General features: G+C 35.5%; 1 protein-coding gene across 1 annotated transcript in view; it reads right to left on the bottom strand.

Moving 5' to 3' along the window:
• ABCD2 (ATP binding cassette subfamily D member 2) overlaps nt 1-23,610 on the bottom strand; it is a 67,810-nt gene that overhangs the window by 27,363 nt on the left and 16,837 nt on the right. The window contains exons 5-6 of the mRNA XM_045873628.3: nt 23,515-23,609; nt 19,543-19,688 (exon numbers count right to left, since the gene is read on the bottom strand). Coding sequence (XP_045729584.1) covers nt 19,543-19,688; nt 23,515-23,609 — 241 coding nt within the window. The remainder of the gene's footprint in view (nt 1-19,542; nt 19,689-23,514; nt 23,610) is intronic.

Genomic DNA, 23,610 nt, shown 5'->3' with positions numbered 1-23,610 from the left:
TATTTTCAGTGCAGAAATACATACCCTGTTTCACTGTATTTTATAAACATTGCTCCTGCATTTCATCTAAAATTATTTGGTTTAAATATTATAAAATTTGAGGTTTTGACCCAGCGATGTGAACAAGCAAAACTTTTTAAATATGCTATTCATGAGGCACCTGGGTGGATCAGTAGGTTGAGCATGGACTCTTGCTTTCAGCTCAGGTTATGATCTCATGGGTGGTGGGATCCACCCGCGCCAGGCTCTGGGCTCGGGGAGTGGGGGGGGGGGGTAGTCTGCTTGTCCTTCTCCCTCCCCGCCCTTCCCCCCAACTTGTGTGTGGGAGCATGCTTGCGCTTGCTCTCTGTCTCTCTCTAGGATAAACAAATAAATAAAATCTTTAAAATATATATATATATATAACTTCCAAAAATAACAACAATAGGAGTGTGTAAGATCCATTGCAGCATTATCTGTAATTGCAAAATATTGAAAACAATCTAAATGTCCATCAAAAGGAGACTGAATAAACTATAGCACCTACACTATGGAGCTGTAAAACAGGATGTGGACGTTCTCTATAGAGTGATTTTCCATAATAAAGTTGAAAAGCAAAGTGCAGAAGTAGATGTCTAGCAGGGCTTCTCAGCAGCAGCATTGTGGATATATGGAACTAGTCCTTCTTTGTAGTTGAGGGCTATCTTACTTATTGTAGATGTTTAGCAGCATACCTGGTCTCCACCCACAAGATGCTCCTACAGTAGTGACTCCTCCCCCCAAAAAAAGTCTCCAGATATTGCCCCCTGCAGGACAAAACCATCCCCATTTGAGAACCACTAATATACAGTATACTACCTTTATACGAAATGAAAGCAAAATAAGTAAGTATACATTTATCTGCTTACATTTATAAAAGGAAACACCGTAAACCAGAAATTAATAAAACCGGCTACATACTGGAGATTGGAAAAACAAGGCAGAATGGATAGGGGAGGGAGTGAGCTCTCTAAGTGTCCTTTCTGTATAGTTTTTACTTTTAGAATAATGTTAAATGTTATCATTCAAAAAAATAACATGACACCAATAACCAGCGAAGGTAGAAACCTTAAAATTAAATACAAACAGAAACAAATGAACTGAATGGTATATCCAATGAATAACAACCACCTAAAAGGGGAGGAGGTGCTGGTCCAAGTAACTTGAAACTGGTCACCCAATTTCAGTTGAAGACCAAGAGAACCACAAAGAAATCTTGAACCTTATTTGGCAAGTTTCTTGTTGGTAATGATATAGGTGTAGCAATTCTGAAACTATTTTACCTATCTTGCAGGACTGACCAAAGAAGTAAACATTTTACTCTTAGGAGCCAGGGTGCTCCCTCTGAAGAAAGAAGATACAAACATGGCAGGTGAGAAGGCAAGAAAAACTATAATACTTCATTTGAATTCGAGTGTCAGTATGAATTCATGCTTTAAAAAAAAATCTATTTCCTATTCTGTCTACACTCAGTATATCCTGACATTATCCTCTGAGAAGGACCCAACATCATTTAGGTAGTGTAGTAGGTTGAACTGTGGACCCAAGAAGATATGCCCAAGTCCTAAACCCCGCGTACATGTGAATTTGACCTTATTTGGAGGGGAAAAAAAAGGTCTTTGCAGATGTAACTAAGTTAAGGATCTCCAGATGAGATCATCCTGGATTAACCAGATGGGCCCTAAATCCAGTAAGTGCCCTTATAAGAAGAGGAGAAAGGAAGGGAAGGAAGTTATATGATGACAGAGACAGAGATTGGAGTTATGCTGTCCCAGGCCAAGGAATGCCTGCCACCATCGGAAGCTGGAAGAGGCAAGAAAAGATTCTATCCTAGAGCTTTCTTAGGGAGGATAGGCCTGTCAACAACTTGATTTTGAACTCCTGACTTCCAGAACTACGAGAGAATACATTTCTGTTGTTTTAAACCACCAAGTTTTTGGTTACCCAGCAGATTTTGGAAATAGGTAGTATTCTTGCACCAAAAAAAAAAAAAAAGCATATCCTGAATCATAGCATCAGGAAACTACCAGACTACCTTAAAGAACTTTCTTTCTTTTTTTTTTTTTTTAAGATTTTATTTATTTATTTGAGAGAGAGAGAGAGCAGGAGCAGAGGGAGAGGGAGAAGCAGGCTTGCCGCGGAGCAGAGAGCCTGATGCGAGACTCGATCCCAGGACCCTGAGATCATGACCTGAGCCGAAGGCAGACGCTTAACCATCTGAGCCACCCAGGCGCCCCTTAAAGAACTTTCTTAAAATAACAACAGTTCAGGGCTCCTGGGTGGCTCAGTTGGTTAAGCGACTGCCTTTGGCTCAGGTCATGATCTCAGGGTCCTGGGATCGAGCCCCACTTTGGGCTCCTTGCTCAGCGGGAAGCATGCTTCTCCCTCTCCCACTCCCCCTGCTTGTGTTCCCTCTCTCACTGTCTCTCTCTCTGTCAAATAAATAAATAAAATCTTTAAAAAAAAATAACAGTTTTGCACTCTATTTATATCAATGTCATTAAAAAAAGAGAAGCTGAGGAGGTGAGATTAAAAGAAACTAGAGCAACATGACAACTAAAATGCAAATGAACTGAGAAAAACAAGTTATTATAAAGGATAGTATTATGATAATTGGCAATATTTAAATATGAAAAGTTGTTGGGGTGCCTGGGTGGCTCAGTGGGTTGAGCGTCTGACTCTTGGTTTCGACTCAGGTCATGATCTCATAGGTCATGGGATCAAATCCCGAGTGGGGCTCCATGCTCAGTGGGAAATCTGCTTCAGAATTCCCTCCCCCTACCACTCCCCCACCTATCATGCATGGACTCTCTCTCCCTCTCTCTAAAATAAATAAATCTTAAAAACATATATTTATAAAAAAATATGGAGCATTGTTGGGGGCCATTGAGAGGACATGACTGCCAGTTGACCATGAGCTGGCCTGGGACAATCAGAGGCTCCTCACCCACTCACATGTGGTTGGAATGTATGCTCTGACCACCACTCCCATCACTGCAACTTTTTCCAAGGAAGCAGCCTTGAGAGAGCAATGTGTTGTTGGGACCATCTGGATGCTATATGTGATTTAACCCAGTTAAGGCCTCTATACAAACTTAAGATTCTGGTGGGCAAGTGCAGAGATCCACTCACCTTGTAGCTGACCATGACAAACCTCATGTTAATTCCCCTGCTTCTTAAACCTGCCATCTACCAATCTGGAGTAGTCTCTTCCATCTCCTTTTGCCCTCCATGTACAGAGGCCAGTTTGTGAACCAACAAAAGTATGTTTAAATTTTTTTTTTTAAGATTTTATTTTATTTATTTAACAGAGAGAGAGACAGCTAGATAGGTAACATAAGCAGAGGGAGTGGGAGAGGGAGAAGCAGGCTTCCCGCAGAGCAGGGAGCCCGATGTAGGGCTCGATCCCAGGACCCTGGGATCATGACCTGAGCCGAAGGCAGACGCTTAACGACTGAGCCACCTGGGCACCCCAAAAGTATGTTTAGGTAATAACATTATACCAGTGTTAATATTCATGAATTTGATTATTATACTATGGTTATGCTAGAAAATATCTTTGCTCTTTGGAAATACATCCTAAAGTAGTTAGGGATGAAGATTTATGATTGCTGCAACTTACTTTTAAAAGGGGAGGGGGGTGGGAGAAAGAGAGAAAGTTGAAGGTTTAAAATACAAATGTTTTTGTAGATCAATTGTCTACCTATTTTCCCATAATATGAAAACGATTCAGTTGAAGAACAGATAACACAAGGTTATTTTACAACAGACTTAACTAATATTTGAAAATAAAAATATTTATATTTTAATGATACATATATATACTCATATAAAGATTTTCAATGGGATCTTTACAAATATGGGAATCCCTGGTCATATTTTAAAAATTAAGATATAGGGGTGCCTGGGTGGCTCAGTTGGTTAAATATTCAACTCTTGCTTTAATCTGGGGTCCTGATCTCAGGGTCATAGGATCGAGCTCCAAGTCGGGCTCCGTACTCAGCAGGGAGTCTGCTTGAGATTCTCTCTCTTCCTCTGCCCTTCCCCTGCTCACTCTCTCTCTCTCCCTCAAATAAATAAATCTTTTTAAAAAATCGAGATATAATTCACATATCATAAAATCCACCCTTTTAAAGTACACAATTCAGTGATTTTTAGTATATTCACAAGCTCATGTAACCATCACCACTAATTCCAGAATATTTTCTTCACACCAAAAAGAAACTCTATACCCAATAGTAGACAGTCCACATTCTTCTCTCCTCCCAACCCCTGGCAACCACTAATCTACTTTCTGTCTCCATGGATTTGCCTATTCTGGCCATTTAATATACATGAAATCATACAATATGTGGTCTTTTGTGATGACCTTCTTTCTGTTAGCATACTGCTTTCAGGTTCATTCATGTTGTAGCATATAATAGTATTTTATTCCTTTTGATGGCTGAATAATAGTCCACTGTATGAATATGCCACATTTTGTTAATCCATTCAACAGTTGATGGATATTCCAGTTGTTTTCACTATTTGGCTATTATGAACAGTGGGCATACACCTAGGAGTGGAATTGCTGGGGCATATAACTCTTTGTTTACTTTTTGAGGAACTGCCCAGCTGTTTTCTGAAGTGTCTATATCATTTCTGGTCACGTTTCTTTACTATATCCCTATATCTTCCTCTCCTGCCTTTTTCTTTCCCTTTCCCTCTCTGGTCTAACCATATTTTTTTTTTTTAAATAGAATTAGGACACACAGTTATTTGTCTATATTATATTAAACATTCATATAATGTGACAATATCTTAAATTAATATCTGGTAATAATAATAGCATAAAATAGAAATTGGCTATCAGAGCCAATGAGTAGTTTTTCAACTGGTACTCTGAGACTACTTAAAAAAGAAATACAAGGAAATCATAGTGGGCGGTACTTTTGCTAACTTCCGAAGTGATACCTGCTCCAATTTAATGTAAATTAAAAGCACAAATGTATCCTATACCTTAGTATAAACCCCAGATATAATTCAAGCTATAGAACAGCCATGACACAATATATAATGGAGACTACAATGATTAAAATACATCTGAACATTCATTTCACTAATGTTCCTTCAGGATTCTACCATAAGACTAAATTAACTGGCAATATTTAATGAAATCAGATTTTATATCTACATTTCAAGGAAGACAGTAAAGAGTCATGGTTGTGATAATAGGCTTTGGAGAGATGGTTCTGGGCTGGAATTCCAATTTCACTATTTACTAACAATGTGACCCAAATTCTGAACTACAGCTACCTAATTTGTAAAATAACTTACTTTATTCCATTTGCTATGAAACCTAAATGAAGCAGTGTGTTTTTATAAAGTATAAATGAAGCAATGTAGTCAGAGCACCTCATAAGTATACGTACAAAGTAGGCACTCAATTATCCGTTACAGAAACAAAAGTTCATGTCTACTTAGGCTTAAGTTTGCTACTTATGTGAAAAGGCAACATCTTAAAAAAGAACAGATGCAAAAGAATTTCTATTTAACCAGCTAAGAGACTTGTGGTTTTATACCACATAGTAAATTTTTATTATTTTCATGAGATTAATAAATAACAAGTACCTAATTATATAAATTTTAGAAATTATATTCTGTTAAATGCCCAAGAAAGCATGTCAGGTTTACCTAGAAGTACTTCTTTTAGTAACTGGAGCACCACTTAGTTCACTGGAGCAATTTATAGGACCTGAAAGGTCAGTGCACATAAGGCTGCTCTATGCTTTCTTTGTAAGAACTTGGAAGAGCAAAACTTTGAAACTTCTTTAAAAGGCTAATTTATGTTATTTATAATTTCTTTATGATTTTTGAAATCTGTCAATTCTCTTTAATGAATAGATAAGGAAACATTTCATAAGGGCTCTTAAGGCAAAGTAAAATAGTTATGTTTTTGCAATGCTAAAGTTTTTATTGAGTTTATAAGTCTCATAATATTTTGAATATGCACTCTTGAAATAAAAGTCAAAACAAAACAGGGGTGCCTGGGTGGCTCAGTCGTTAAGCATCTGGCTTCGGCTCAGGTCATGATCCCAGGGTTCTGGGATCAAGCCCCACATCGGGCTCCCTGCTCCACGGGAAGCCTGCTTCTCCTTCTCCCACTCCCCCTGCTTGTGTTCCCTCTCTTCGCTGGGTCTCTGTCAAATAAATAAAATCTTAAAAAAAAAAAGTCGAAACAAAACAAACATGGTGTTTAGCTACAAACTTTTTAAATTCAATCAGCATGAAATTTAAATAAAATGCCAAACCATAAACATTTTATGATGCAAAATGAAGAACTGCAAATGTGTCCACATAACTTATATGAGCTATTGTTACTCAAAATGATTAATAATAGAGTATGAAAATTGCTGCTTTGAAAATTTATGTGAAGGGAATGCAGATGGAATTATACAAGAAATATTTATAAAATTACAAATTTATAAGGACTCAACAAATACTGCTTTATTAGAGTCCCTTTTCCTCTCAATTGTTTTACCATCATATAAAATGATAAAAATAGCACATTCTATATGTGTTTAATGTGGTACATAGCAACTAAGGGTACTTTTTTTTTAAGGGGGGAGGGGCAGCTGGAGAGGGGTAGAGAGAGAACCTTAAGCAGGCTCCACACCCAGCACAGAGCCCAATGCAAGGCTCCTTTTTACAACCCTGAGATCATGACCTGAGCTGAATGTAGGAGTCGGCTACTTAACCGACTGAACCACCCAGGCGCCCCCAACTAAGGATACTTTGATAGATTTTATTACTATAATTATTTAAAAATATTATAAAGTTAAGGTCACCACCAAATTCTTTTGAAAAGCTATATCAAGAAAAGTAGGGATGATGCTGAATTTATTTGAAAGCACAGGAAACAGAGGACCCTATATCCAATGCTTATATGATTAGTTTGCTTGTGATCCTTTTCCAGCTCAAAGGCCTGGAATTTAACAGTTTAAGCTAGCTCAAGTTGCTCTAGTCTTACTAAAGTTATACATAATGGATAAGAACTTAAAGTACCCTTTACTAAGCTTTCCTTTCTAGATATATAGACCTATTCAGATTATCTTCTAAATATTTCAGGTACATAAGTTACCATGTCAGAAAGTTATTAGCTTACTTGCTCTGGCCCATCAGAGGGAATCACGCAACATACCTACTACAAGCAATGAAAGAAATATATTGCTTATAATGAGCAACTATCAGAAAAGAAACACTAACTAGTTTTAATTTACTTCTCTAAGTAAAACCCAGAATCACCTCTATTTGTTGTGGAAAAGATACGGGAATAAACTCACAGGTATCACATTACAATTTAAGTAATTATTATTTAAACAATTATCATAATTGTTTTTCTTTGTAATCTGGGGTTACTTCAAATGCATCTACATTTAAAACTGTTAATAATAAGAGTAGAATTAAAGTTAGTTCAGATCAAATCTATTCCCAGTGATTATGGCTTTTTATTTTATATTACCAATGTCTCAAGGTACTTCTATAATTTGTATTCTACTCCGTACTTTTCTGTGTTAACATTTAAAAATCTGACAATTTATGATTGTTTTGGTAAAATGTACTAACATATATTATATTGTTATATTCTTCTGTACTTTTCTCTTTTTTATATTGTTCTGTATTTTTCTCTTTAATAGAGACAAAAGTAGAAAAAAGGAGAAGGCATTGAGAAATATCGGCTGTTTTTGTGCTTGTCATCTTTGGAATGATCATCCAAAATGCTAAATGTTTCATAGTCATCTAGAATTTAATTGTCAAAATGTTGGCAAAAATTTCACAGCAATATTAACTATATTTAAGCCTGAGATGTGTTAAGTTTAAGGTACAGCTAAGTACTGCTGTGTTACCATAGTGATAAGAAGTTAGCAATCAGAAAGCCATAAAATCTAACTATTAATAATTCATATAAATGTACACACTGGGACCAATCATGTCATCAGATCCTTTCATGAATACCAAGAATTAAATTTGAGTCCTCAATGCATAAGTCATTCCTAATATTCTTAAAAAAATATGTAGCAAACAAGAAGAAGTACTCAACTGAAAAGAGATATTAACTATTACTGCAATCACATTTTTAGGATGTTATTTCTAGGTGCCAAAACAGAGATGTGCACAGCCTCTGAAGAGCAGGGACTATATTTATTTCCAAGTAATAAGAATAATGTTAGTGGAATAATCAAAGTACTGCTAACCTGATGAGAATCCAAACTTCTTAAAAATCAACTTTGGTTAAGAGTATTTGTCATTAGATTGCTGTATGAAATCCCTGTTATTTGACTTTTTTGACCTACAAAAATTCTAATTCCATATGGTTCAACTTAATAACTGAGTCATAAAATAAGGAAAACTTTTAGACCCAAAAGAAGATTTTTCACCATTATTATTTTTATAAATTAACTGATAGAAGAGTTAAATATGAAAAAAAAATGTATCCGAAACATTTTTCCAAGCAACAGGAAACTATAGGAAATTGTTTACATTTATAGATTCCTTTAAGAGAGTTTTAAAAAACTGAATGTACCAATTACTACACAGGAGATACCAAAATGTATAATTTACAAGTTTGTCAGTCAATTGCTCAAAGATACTTATGCAGTTTACTTGCTTTGAGTCTAATAGTCAGAAAGCAAAGGAATATAGGTAAATTAGCTACAGCATATTACTGAGCCTTCTTCATGGCTAAAATAATTTCTTTTACAAGGGACATATTAAATGACAAATACTTATACCCATCATAAAGAGGATTATATGACATATCTAGTGCAAGAAGCAAAATAGTTTGCTTCCTAATTAGTGTATGGAGCCAGACTGATTTGGCAGTAGAAACCAAATCTGGGGCGCCTGGGTGGCTCAGTCGGTTAAGCGACTGCCTTCGGCTCAGGTCATGATCCTGGAGTCCCGGGATCGCGTCCCGCATCGGGCTCCCTGCTCGGCAGGGAGTCTGCTTCTCCCTCTGACTCTCCCCCTCTCACGCTCTCTCATTCTCTCTCTTTCAAATAAATAAAATAAAATAAAATAAGGCGGGGGGCGCCTGAGTGGCTCAGTTGGTTAAGCGACTGCCTTCGGCTCAGGTCATGATCCTGGAGTCCCGGGATCGAGTCCCGCATCGGGCTCCCTGCTCAGCGGGGAGTCTGCTTCTCCCTCTGACCCTCTTCCCTCTCATGCTCTCTGTCTCTCATTCTCTCTCTCTCAAATAAATAAATAAAATCTTAAAAAAAAAAAAAGAAAGAAACCAAATCTGTGGAGATGTTCATTCATTCATTCATTCATTTAGTCATTCATCATATGTTCATTGCACTGTTGTAATATGCCATTCTATAGATTCTATAGATTCAGTAGGATACCACCAGTGTGGTACAGATGTGCAGATGCACTTTCTGGCTTATATTCTATGAAAATTTGTTCAACAGCGAGTCAACATGGGCAAAGTCTGTTCTAGTAACAACTCCCACTCCCTAAGATTCGTCTAATTTGGGGGCAGCAAGACCAGTGTATGTATAACTGACTGTGTATGGGGCTCCATGAGTACGCCTGAATTAAGCCATATCACATTCTTCCTTTATTCCAGTGGCCCCTTCAGAGCAACATTCCTCTCAGGCAATGGCCCTGGGAAGCCTGCATCTTACTTAAATAAACACACTCTTTGTCTTTCAGAGGCTCTCCCTATTGGTGTTTTTGCACCTAGAGATCCATTAAGATTCAAAAAGTCCAAAAACTAGAGACCAAGAGGAAAACAGTAATCAAGATATTTAAACTAGCATTCCCCCATATTCTTACTTAGGTCCCTTTCCAGGCCACATCCTCATTTTTTTTTTTTTTAAGATTTTATTTATTCATTTGAGACACAGAGATACAGAGAGAGAGAGAGCATGAGCAGTGGGAGAGGCAGAGGGAGAGGGAGAAGCAGACTCCCTGCTGAGCCAGGAGCCCGATGTGGGACTCGATCCCAGGACCCTGGGATCATGACCTGAGCTGAAGGCAGACGCTTAACCATCTGAGCCACCCAGGCGCCCCACATCCTCATTTTTTAATCTGCGATCTGAGGCAAAAAAAAAGAAAAGCAAGGATCTCACTAACAATACTTTATTGACTATGAGGGCACCCTCTCAGCCATGGAAAAAGGAGGCAAACTAGGTCTTCTAACCTCCCTTTTGATCTCATGTGCTCCTGGTTCTTTAATAGTCGTTATTTGGTTTTATATGTATGGGTTAAATGATGTCCTTCAGTAACATTGTTCTCCTATCCCTCCAAACAGGAAATCTTGGATTTGAAAGGTATTTATATAGAAACAATTCAAAGGGATGTTCATATTTTTAAGTATCTACAAAGCTCATTAGACACATGCATATCTTAGCTTGCAGTGGTGTCAATGTTGGTGTTATTGGTGTTACGTGTTTTGTTTATTCTGATGAACTTCTTAAATGAAAAATCTTTACTCTGTTGCAAAAGACGGTCTCTTCTTTTGACAAGATAAAGCTTAAATAATGACTTTTAATGTCATAATGCATAATGAAAATTAAGATTTGTTTTATATCTCTGCAGGAACTGTGATTTAATTTTTTAATTTTTTAATTTTCCTTAAAGATTTTATTTATTTATTTGAGAGAGAGTGAGCAAGAGAGAGAGCACAAGCTGGGGGATGGGGGGAGGCAGAAGGAGAAGCAGACTCCCCTCTGAACAGGGAGCCCGACTTGGGGCTGGACTCCAGGACCCTGGGATCATGACCTGAGCTGATGGCAGACGCTTACCCGAGTGAGTCAAACAGGTCCCCCGGCCCCCATTATGCTAAAATTGTCTTGGATTATCCTCCACCTCCAGCATTACAAGGACCTCTGCTTCCAAACAATAGCTTAATATAAGTACAGATTTAGCATACCAAGCAAACAACCTTAGCTGGTGATACTTGCAAGATCAGGCAAAAGAGTAGTAAGTTTTCATAGAAATGTGCCCTGCTGCCAACAACAACCAAGACAAAATAACTTTAGAGTCAGACTTGCCTAAGTTCAAATATTAGCTCCACTCAGCTGGATGACTTCAACCTAAGTTTTCTCATCTAAAGACAGGGATACTAACACCAACTTTATGGGTTTTCATACAGAAAAATTAGAAACATATGTGTAGGATAGTGAGTAATGCACAGCAATCACTTGTCACCTTGTAAAATAACAAAACAGAACAAAACAAACAAAGTAATAAGGCCAGAGATGTCTAGCTCTTGCTAAAGATGCTCCAGGATTCATCAATTATTTAAGAGGTCATAATATTCTCAAAATAAAAATCAATATTAATTCACTTTATGTTAAAAATACATAGGCTGACTCTGGAAAACAGTATGGAGGTTCCTCAAAAAGTTGAAAATAGAGCTACCATATGACCCAGCAATTGCACTGCTGGGTATTTACACCAAAGATACAAATGTAGGGATCTGAAGGGGTACATGCACCCCAATGTTTATGGCAGCAATGTCCACAATAGCCAAACTATGGAAAGAGCCAAGAGGTCCATCAACAGATGAATGGATAAAGAAGATGTGGTACATATATACAATGGAATATTATGCAGCCATCAAAAAAAAAATGAAATCTTGCCATTTGCAACGATGTGGATGGAACAGAGGGTATTATGCTAAGCAAAATAAGTCAATCAGAGAAAGACATGTATCATATGACCTCACTGATATGAGGAATTCTTAATCTCAGGAAACAAACTGAGGGTTGCTGGAGTGGTGAGGGGTGGGAGGGATGGGGTGGCTGGGTGATAGACATTGGGGAGGGTATGTGCTATGGTGAGTGCTGTGAATTGTGTAAGACTGATGAATCAGAGATCTGTACCCCTGAAACAAATAATACATTATATGTTAAAAAAAAAAAAAAGAAGATAGTAGGAAGGGAAAAATGAAGGGGTGGAAATCAGAGGGGGAGATGAAATCATGAGACACTATGGACTCTGAGAAACAAACTGAGGGTTGCTGGAGTGGTGGGGGGTGGGAGGGATGGGCTGGCTGGGTGATAGACATTGGGGAGGATATGTGCTATGGTGAGTGCTGTGAATTGTGTAAGACTGATGAATCACAGACCTGTACCTCTGAAACAATTAATACATTATATGTTAAAAAAAAACAAAAAAGAAGATAGTAGAAGATAGTAGGAAGGGAAAAATGAAGGGGGGGAAATCGGAGGGGGAGATGAACCATGAAAGACTATGGACTCTGAGAAACAAACTGAGGGTTCTAGAGGGGAGGAGGGTGGGAGGATGGGTTAGCCTGGTGATGGGTATTAAAGAGGGCACATATTGCATGGAGCACTGGGTGTTATATGCAAACAATGAATCATGGAACACTACATCAAATAAACAAATAAATAAATAAATAAATAAATAGGAAAAACTAATTAAAAAAACTAACGATGTAATGTATGGTGACTAACATAACATAATAAAATAAAATTTAAAAATAAAATAAAATAAAATACATAGGCTGGTCAACTATACTTCAATTTAAAAAAATGCATAGGCTGTATCATTAAAGACAGGAGTAGAAATGCCAACAAAGAAAGCATGGATTAAATGCTGGCACTGCTACAAGCTGAGATTTCATGTCATAAGCTCTTCTGACTAAGAAAAACAATTGATGAAAACAGAAATTTTTGAAAGTGAATGCAAACTATAAAAGAATCATAGTTTGTTATCTCCCATAAATTTGGGACAGTGCTGGAGAGGCTTTAATTACTATGATTGTCTGAAAAAACATTTAAGGTCAAACACTGGTTTGTTTTTTTTTTCTTTTCAATCACAGGTAGATGTTTTTAATATGATTATTTTATTAATCTGAAAATAAGAGGCAGTGAATGCAGAGATCCAGAGATTTGATGAATTCCAGCCCTGGCTCTGAAATGCTGTGTAAATCAAAGTATTAAAGTCTCTAATCTCTTTGAACTCCAATTTAATTATTTAAAACATTCTATTTAGCATGACTTATGCAGAGCATAATCAATATGTACTGTTGATACATTGAAAGATAGAAGTAACATTATCTATATTTAATTTTCCTTACAACCTATTTAGTCATGCTATCATTCCTGCATACAATCTAATTTAGGATTTTCATGTTTCATTTAATTTAAAAATGTGATTCATAACTACTTTATTTATTAAGCATTTAGTCTAGAAGATTAAACTACGTGGTACTTGAATATACTATCCTGTGAATGAAGTAGTAAAAAAATACTGAGTTGATAAATGAAATGTTATTTATAATTTCAGAATATCTTCTGGCAAAAGAGAATGAGATGTAAGAGAAGTTATTGTCATCTTTTGTTATGTTTCTTGAGGAGCAGTAACAGACTAAAATTTAACATATACGATTATATATATATATGATGTATATATAATAATATGCATATGAATATAAGAAAAATCTGTCATTTACTTATAGAGAGGAGATAAATTCCTTAGGTGGAAACTGGGCAAATGGCAGACCTACAAAGCACCAGATAACTTGAAAAAGTAATTCAGAGAACTTCAGCATAAAGACCACTTCAGCAATGCTTAACAACCTAGGGAATGGGTGCTATGATTTCCAGTACGTACCAATAGCATAATATTAATGGAGTTGAATTAATAAATATTTACCTTTCTCAGCTTGGTGTACTAGAGGGAGGGTGGATAGGACAAACTTGCCTAGAAGTGTCCAAAAGCAAGAACAAAAATTGCGTGCCTGCTTGACTCTGACACATTTCTGATCTATTTAGTCACTGGAGAAACATCCAATTCATGACAACTATTAAAATCCTAACTTTCAAAACCTAGATCAAAGGACACACTGTTATATTGTAGTTTTTCTCATTTTGAACATCTGCAGCATTTCTTGCCTTTCTTGAGGCACTTATTCTGACTTGTATTGAAGTTGGTTGCACGTTTTTGTTTATAACCAAATTTAACATAAGCTCCACATTGAGAGTGACTGTGTCTTACTCATTGTCTATCCTCCATAGTATCTAATAGCAGGGCTTTAATAAATACTTAAAATTTAGAAAAAAGAGTAGAGTATCGACAAAGACTAAAGTACATTAACATTCCCAAGATATAAAGTATGATATCCTAGCCATTTCACCCCCCCTTTTCTTGTTTTTTTCTTTTCTTTTTTCTCCTTTTAAAAAATATTTAGTTAAACTTAATTTGACCCTTATAATACAATCCTTCTCCCACTTTCCTAACCTTTTATTTCTTAAATTCCAAAGTAAAGAATGGACAGAAATTTGCACAAGTTACCTTTTCATATAAAATTATGGGAAGTCTGAATCTATTTCAGATCTGTTGAATGTAAGTATTAAGGCATAAGGATGGAGTAGTAAGAAGATCATGGTAAAAATTTCTGTCCCAAGATACTTCTACCAAGGAAGGGTAGTGAGAGCAAGAGCTCTGGGAACAGAATTACATAGTGGGTTGGTGCCCAACTGGAGACTGTTGCTGAGGAGAAATATGTACACAAATGGTCCTCTGGATGATTAAGAAAAAAAACAGTAATATAAAGGAACACAAGGGGGCGCCTGGGTGTCTCAGTCGTTAAGCGTCTGCCTTCTGCTCAGGTCATGATCCCAGGGTCCTGGAATCGAGCCCTGCGTCGGGCTCCGTGCTCCGCAGGAAGCCTTCTTCTCCCTCTCTCACTCCCCCTGCTTGTGTTCCCTCTCTCACTGTGTCTCTCTCTGTCAAATAAATAAAATCTTTAAAAAAAAGAAAAAGAAAGGAACATAAGATTTTGCTACCTTTTGTCAATAAACAACTATTTCTTACGTCTTTCTTCCCTCCTTCCTTCCCTCTATGTTCCTCCCCACTTTCTTCTTTCCTCTCCTCACTCTCTTTGCCCCAACCCCTATCAAGATGTTTCAAATCCTATTTTGGTGAATGTTAGTATATAATAATGTTTTGTTAGCAGGTGAGCTAAACAAATAAAAGATTGGGCTTTTGAGGCTTTAACGGCTGAAGATAGAGACATACTACCAAATTACTACGTGACTAATGGGTCATAAATTAGTGGATTAGTGAATGCAAAAGCAGGAAATCACAAATCTACCCTTAGGTAGTTGGGAAGACAGGAAAAACTGCACCAAGAATTGACAAAAGAAATTCAGGATCTGTATCCAACTGGAAGACTTTTCTGGAGGGTCAAGATGGCTAATAGTAGGAAACAATGAGTTTCCATCATCAGTTTGAAGGTTACATTACAGTCGCATTGCTCAGGACATTCAGTCTTGAACAGTCTAAAATTGCCCAAATATTTTTTAAAGTCACACTTGAGCAATACTAAGCATTTACCATATATTATTCCATAGATTTAGAGTAGCTAAATCTACATTAGAGATGAAATTTTTCTTTGCTAAAACTTATCAAATGTTCTAGTAGTTATCATACCCAATCATTAATGAAATAGGATAAAAGAAAGCTGTTTTGAAACTAATTTATCTAACACAACTTTTTATTTGTATTCTTGAACTAAGGCCTAGATTTTTGTTTATCTGGTTCTCATTATTAACATTGTTAAAGTATTAGAAGACATTAACTGGAATAATATTGAGGAGATTTCTCAATTTCTTAGGAATTCAGATTTTCCAGCTTGCACACTGAGCCATAGCAACATTCTCTGAAGATGTGGTTTAAAATATGTGTCCTAATTTGCTTAATGACAAATTTTTTCTCTCAGTAGTTCTTTTTTCTTTTGTATATAAATGACATTACTAGAAACCCACTTTAACAAAATCCACTCCTTTTTTCCCCATGAAAATAACAATTAATATACATTTGATCACTGCGTGGAGATCCATCCTCTATCAAGAAGTCTTTCAGTCAGAAAAAGTGAAAACAGGGAGATTATTGTAAGGTCTGTTTATAACTTAAGAAGTTTATTCTGTAGGTACATAAGACTCAATTCTGTATTCACTTTACAGGTTTTTTTTTTCCTGCCAAACTAGTACTTAACCAATATTCTGTTGCTATAAAGTAATGCAATAAACAGATATCTCATTAATGAGAATATTCAAAGAAGAAATATTTAAGAATGCCTACTGATAAATACTTTGAAAGAGGTTGTAGCACCTTTCTTTGAAATCATAAATACTTATAAGATTATTTTCAAGTTTTCTTGAAGAAAATAGCAGCATTTAGAATATAAGAAATAAATACATTTAGACTCTCTTGGTTTACATATACATTTCAATATATTTTATGCTTTTTTGCAAGATCGGTCTTATAAAATTTTAAACATAAAAACAAATTTTCACGTTTCTAGAAGTTATATAGTCAAGATAAAATTACTTTTAACAGTAATTATTTTAAAACACTTTAGCCTTAAAAAAAATAGAGTTTGCACTTTCATTTCTCCTTAACTAAGTTACAGTTGACCTTTTGCTTAGGCAACAGTAAATTTTAAAATGAAGAAAAAGTTTCCCAGTGATTTATGTTTGTTGCAAAATAACACAGGTCTCTCTGAGGGCAAACACTGGAATTTATGTACTTTGTGTTTTCCCCCACTTTTAAAAAATTTGGTAAAATACACATAACATAAAATTTGCTCTACCATTTTTTATATGTACAGCTTAGTGGTATTTTTTTCGTTTTTTTTTTTCAGCTTTATTGAGATAAAATTAACATATAACATTGTGTAAGTTTAAGGTATACAACATGTTGATTTGATATACTTTATATAGCAAAATGATTATCACTGAAGTGTTACCTGATGACTCTATAACCTCACACAATTACCATGACTTTATTGTGATGAGAACATTTTAGACTCTCTCAACAACTTCCAAGTATATAATATGTTACTGCTAACTGTAACCACAATGTTGTGCATTAGATTACCAGAATTTACTCATCTTCTAACTAGAATTTTGTATTCCTGACCAACATCTCCCCATTTCCTCTACTCTCCAGCTTCTGGTAACCATCATTCTATTCTCTGTTTCTCTAAGTATGGCTTTTTTAGATTCCATCTATAGGTGCTATCATATATTGTCTTTCTTTGTCAGAATTATTTCACTTAGTATAATTGCCTCAAGGTCTGTTTCACGTTGTCACATGTTCTCTTGGCTGAAGAAGTTTCCATTGTACCATATCTTCTCTTTCCATTCAACTGTCAGTGGACACTGAGGTTGTTTCCACATTTTGGCTATTGTAAACAATGCTGCAATGAATATGGGAAGTACAGGTATCCCTTCAAGATCCTGTTTCCATTTCCTTTAGACATATACAACCAGAAATGGTATTGCTGGATCCTATGATAGTTCTATTTTTTAATTTTTTGAGGAGCCTCCATACTGTTTGCCATAGTGGCTGAACCAACTTACATTCCCACCAATAGTGCAAAGAGGTCCTCTTTTCTTCACATCCTTGCCAACACTCGTTATCTCTTGTCTTTTTGATAATAGTCATTCTAACAGGTGTTAGGTGATATCTCATTGTGGGTTTGGTTTGCATTTCTCTAAGGGTAGTGATGTTAGCACCTTTTCATGTACCTGTTGGCCATTTGTCTTTGAAAAAAATGTCTATTCAATTCCTCTGCCCATTTTCAAATCAGACTGTTTGATTTTTTGCTAATGAGTTGTATGTATTCTTTATATTTTTTGGATATTAAGCCCTTATTAGATACAAGATTTGCAAATATTTTCTCCCCTTCTATATGTTGATGTAGGGCCAACCTATTGATTTTTGCTTTTGTTACTTGTACTTTCAGTGTTATATCCAAAAAAATCATTCCCCAGACCAATTCCAAGGAGCTTTTCCCCTATTTTTTTCTAGGAATTTTAGTTTCAGGTCTCACATTCAAGTTTTCAAAATCTTTTTTTTTTTTTAAGGATTTTATTTATTTTACTTGACAGAGAGAGACACACAGAGAGAGAGGGAACACAAGCAGGTTTCAATCTTTCACTGTTGAGTGTTATGTTAGCTGTGGGTTTGTCATATACGACCTTTTATAATTTATATATATGATTTTATTTGAATTAAGAGAGTAGAATTCTGTGATAGAATATTTTCCTCATGATTTTATGCCTTATAACCTAAATTAAAAAGATAAAATCAGTCTACTTAACACATTAATGTCTGAAACTTAAGCTTTGGCAGGATAATTTAGTTGTCAGATTCAGAAGGTTTCCCCAAAGACTTTAAAGCATACAGAGGAAGAGACAATGATTCTGGTGCCGCAAAATGTTATCTATTTTATGGTAAACATAAGAATTCATGACACTGCTCACATCCCACATTTTCTTATTGCCAGTGCAGTTCATTCTCCCATACTTCAAGTAGCATCTTACTACTAACATAAATCATACTTTAAAGCAAAGAGCCCCGGGCGCCTGGGTGGCTCAGTTGGTTAAGCGACTGCCTTCGGCTCAGGTCATGATCCTGGAGTCCCGGGATCGAGTCCCGCATCGGGCTCCCTGCTCCGCGGGGAGTCTGCTTCTCCCTCTGACCCTCCTCCCTCTCATGCTCTCTGTCTCTCATTCTCTCTGTCAAATAAATAAATAAAATCTTAAAAATAAATAAATAAATAAAATAAAGCAAAGAGCCCCACAAACCCTCATGTGCCTAACTACAACATGTGGTCTAAAAATTAGACCAGTGGCAGGATGGTACAAGCACTTTTTAACAAGAGAAAAGGGGCAAGAGAGACATGTGATAGTACCATACTTGATGTAACTTTTATATTTGTTCTGGTTCTGTACTTCCAGCCTAAGTGCTCTATTAGGTTCCACAGCATAGTCTTCTAATACATTAGGAGTGCTCTGTGATTTCTACCTAACCCCGGGTGATGACAGATGGAAAAGATGAGCATGAGTGTGTCTCTTCTTCAAATTTCATTTTCTCTCATCCACAATAAATATTCCAAATCCTCACGTATAACTTTGTATTTAGATGTTTCTAAATTGTTATGAGGAAAGATGGCTAAAGACTTCAGAAGAAACTGTATTCTTTTAAAATATTTCTATGCTTTACACTCATTCGTAATTTTTTAAATTAAGGTAGTTTCAAATCATTAATTAATAATATAGCATGACTGTAATAAAGACTATTTTATGGAGGCTCTTAAAACATAGTGAACAATTTTAGAACCTATGAACGTATGCAGCTTGATAAAGAGATTAGTATACTATCTAAGTACAATTTTGTCTGTGAGAAGAGATAATCTGAAACCTCAGGCAATCAAATTACTCCTTTGACTAGCCTGCTCTTCCTTGAGATTAACATCTATAGTCTTTGAGGGCTCATTATATCTAGATAGATGTGAAAATAAAAAGAAGGGGTCTTGTCCTGGAAACTCTTATAATCAAAGCAATAATAAAACTTTTTTGGATAACTGAATTTGTATTTCCTTAATAGTTTCTCTCAATGAAAACATGCTTAAAGATTATAAACTGAGGATCCTAAGGAATCAAGATAATTCAAAAGCAAACTGAAATTTTCTTGTGATATAAAATATGTACCTACCTTTGTGGAATATAGAACATATGTTGGGGAGGTGGTTTATAGAGGACTCCTTCATACACAGGCCAGAGCCCACTTAAAATTCTGAAGAGAGAACTTTTCCCACAACCATTAGGACCAGTTATCAAAAGATGCATTCCTTCTTGTACCTAAAGTAAGAAATAAAATTACAAACTGCAATATTTTAAAATGATTTCATTTGGCAGCATTTAAAAGTGATTTGTTTTTTAAAAACTTTCAAACACATGATAACCCAGGGTACGCAAGGAGTAAAAAAAAAAAATATCAGGATGGAGAACATCAAATTTGGCTTTTGACTATGCTCTGAAGCTAAAAGCATGATAAAATAATCCAACTTCAAAGGAAATGGATTTTCTTGGAATGAGTACTGCCTTTCTAAAATTTTAATTGCGGTCTCATCATCAGATACTACATACATATGTAGAAACACAGCCACATGGGAAATAAGAAAGTATAAAATTTTTAATTAAAACACATTACATTTTACTTTATTTATATTAATATTTGGTTAAATTTATATTGAATTCAAATAAAACTTTGTTGTATTTGTCAGTTGGAGTTCTTAGCTACAAAGCTATTCTAAGATCCAGCTGGGTAGCTTCATTTTATACTTCAGCAGTCTGAAATGTTACACAATCACAAAAGCCCATAATCAGACAGATGAAATGATTCTAATTCTGTTTTATTCACAGATGGAGAAAATACATTTACCAAACCAAGACAGAGGAAAGCAAGAGGATTACAATTTAGTCTTATGTCTAGGAATGAATTTAAAACCTATATATAGGGGCGCCTGGGTGGCTCAGTCGTTAAGCGTCTGCCTTCGCTCGGGTCATGATCCCAGGGTCCTGGGATCGAGGCCCGCATCGGGCTCCCTGCTCAGCGGGAAACCTACTTCTCCCTCTCCCACTCCCCCTGCTTGTGTTCCCTCTCTCGCTGTGTCTCTCTCTGTCAAATAAATAAATCTTTAAAAAATAAATAAATAAAACCTATATATATATGTACATATATATATATATATATATATATATATATCTTAGAAGTTATTTATCCATTATCAACTGGATGCTTCTTTTTAGAATCTTCCATCTTATTTGTCATTTAAATTTAAGCAGTTAAATTTCATGAGTTCCCATTCCACCCAATAGGATCAGGAAGTTGTCTTAGTATGGTATTTAAAGAGTATTGGAAAGAACAAGGGAAAGGAACAGCAGTTAAAAATGTGCTCTAAGAACAATGATAACATTTCTAAGAACAAACAATATTTTATAATAGTGATTAAAAAGTGAATACAACATCAAAATATGAGAGGCAGAAATCTACAGTATGCTTGTAGATAAAGCTTTGTATAATATGGATACAAATATCTAAGTATTAATGATACAGAATATATCATATTGAAAATTCAAAGATGAAAAACATTATATTACTTGGATTATGCCAGTATAAGGGGTTAGTTCCATGTCTACACATTGTGAATAACATAAGCTGAAATCTTTTTGTTGAAAGAAGGTGGTGGAGAGAGGGAGGAAGGGAAGGAAAAGAGAAGGGTTGGGATGGAGTTAAGATAAAGGAACTAGGAATGTATATAATAAGTACATGTAAAGCAAAAATAGTTCAGTTATATAGTCTGTCTAAATAATTAGACATTTCCTTGGTAAACATTGATTATTTACCACGTGCCAGACATTCTTCTAGGCACAAGGGATACCCAGGGCTACCCAAGACAAACTCTCCTGTTCTCATGGTTTACATTCCAATGGGAAAGATGGCAGAAAAGACGTGAACAAAAATTAGGTAGTGATAAATACTATTATAATAGCAAAATAAGAAAGATGCATTTGGGAAAGATGATGGCATTATGAGGTTGGAGGCGGTGGCGGGGGGTGAGGAGCGCTTCTTTTGATTGGGTGGTCAGAAAATCCTCTCTTGAGGAGGAAATATTTCGCCTGAGCCTGGGCAATAAGAGAAAACCAGTCAGAGCTGGAGGAGGAGCATTTCAGGCACTGGAGGCAGCTACCACAAGGACTTAAGACAGGAGTGAGCTTGAGTCTAAACATTTTACTATAGACATTTTTTCCCCCCAATTGTAGCCAAACTGAAAAGCTATTTTGATAGACTAAAGTTCAAAGAAAATCCCGGGAAGAGCCCAAAAAGAATTAATTTTGTGATTTGCTGTGCTCTTTCACTAGAGAGAGGGTTAAGGAAGTTTAATTTTGTAGAAGCATGAATACTTACTTCCCAAATGATTTTTTTAAAGGTATGTGCCATGGCAAAAGGCATATTCACAAAATATTTTAATAGCATCATTCTCAGGAATTCTCAGATTTTTAACACATTTGGAGTCATAATAGAAGCCTTTTCTACATTCAAATTATTTTATTGGCATAAGTGTTCTTATGTTTAGTAAACAGCAAGTGTGAAGCAAAAATAATTCCCACATCCATTGAATTTTCTTCTCCAGTTTTTTAATTCCACAATGTCTATAAAAGGATGAGAACCTTTTCCTCTAGAAACCTGTTTATTTGTCAATGCATACAGGAAACAGAACTTTTATTATATTTTAGGGAACTGACACTTTAAATAAAACCCCCTGAGTCAGAAAAATACCAATTATCATAAAGTGTACTATATTAACATATATCTTTGTAGAAGTTCAAAATTCATGACATTTTCATTAGATTAAGTATTTTAAAATTCATTTTTTATAAAAAAATATACTGAGCCCTGAATTTTTTTCGCAGAGCATGATGTGTCCACAATAATGTAGTTAGTAGGTGCCAGAATTCAAGACTTAATTCTATTTAATAAATGGAGCAATAAGAATTGATATTACAAAACCTAACCTGACAAATTCTATATAAAAAGTCATAAATTATAAATTGCTAAACTATTAATAAGTAATTAAACATTCCATGTATGCCTCTTCAAGTAGTTTTATTTCAAATCTACTTAAGATTATGGTACATCATTAAAACCTAATCGGTACTCATGATCAGATCCAAGTAAGTAAATCACTCTGTAGGTCTATAAATGGAAAAATAAAACCTAATCAAACTGTAGTTAGAACACAATTTCTCTTATATTTATTAACACAGAATTTCCCTATGTTCAGTACATATCACCTTCCAGCACACTTACTCATTTGCAGACCCATCTTTAAAAATAATCCTAGACTGAGGTCCATACTAAAATCATTAGTACATGTATTATCATGCTTGCAGTTCTGTTACCAAGTCCAATCATGTCTTTGTTTGAACCACACTTAGAAGCCTTCATTAAATCATTTATGCTTATCTGCAAATTATTGTGTACTTAAATTCCAAAATGTATGTTCAAATTTTATAGTGTTTTAAATTAGGGCCTCAGGTTTGTTAAAGAAATTTTTACATCTTGGTTTCTGTAATCAAGACATAGAACAATAAATAACAAATACCTCTTATTCTCAACAAAATTAAAAACTAATCCACGAATCTTCTATTTTTTTCCAAATGGAAAATGAGATTATTGGAAATATAAATTAAATTTAGAAAATATTCAATAATGGAGGTAAACTTGCTAAGGACCTCTTTCCTCATATTTTAGTAAATATATTACAATATAGGCTTATATATTTTGAATAATCCCTATAAGGAAAAAATTAAAATTTATTTCCAGATATTAATTTCTGATGAATTTTTCTATTGTTCCCAAAAGTTACCTTGTATAGGCCCTCAGTGCACTGAGAAATTTTGATTTTCAACCTGGCAAAAAAGCAGTAGAAATCAAATTTCTCTTTCTCTTTGTTTTCTGAAGAAGTAACTGCTTCTGTAATTGAGCCACTGTGCATACCTTTCTTGATTTCCCCTCCTTTCCATATGCTCCTCCAAGTATTTAACATAAGGTACATGAATTCTGAGTTGTTTTGTATTAGTGTGATGGCAACAATCAGAAGATTCTTGAATATCATCTTACTTTGAAGTTTAGCCTGGAAGCCACCACTTCTCCCGTTGGTGTTATTATGGGAACATTCTCACAAATAATTCCATGATCCACATCAATAACTCTTCC

The sequence above is a fragment of the Mirounga angustirostris genome, unplaced genomic scaffold (assembly GCF_029215605.1).
Source record: "Mirounga angustirostris isolate CCGP_5_RB_7025 unplaced genomic scaffold, mMirAng1.0.hap1 SCAF_5, whole genome shotgun sequence".
Lineage (NCBI taxonomy): Eukaryota > Metazoa > Chordata > Mammalia > Carnivora > Phocidae > Mirounga > Mirounga angustirostris.
The sequence above is the reverse complement of the archived record's forward strand: the minus strand, read 5'-3'. Positions and strand labels throughout refer to the sequence as shown.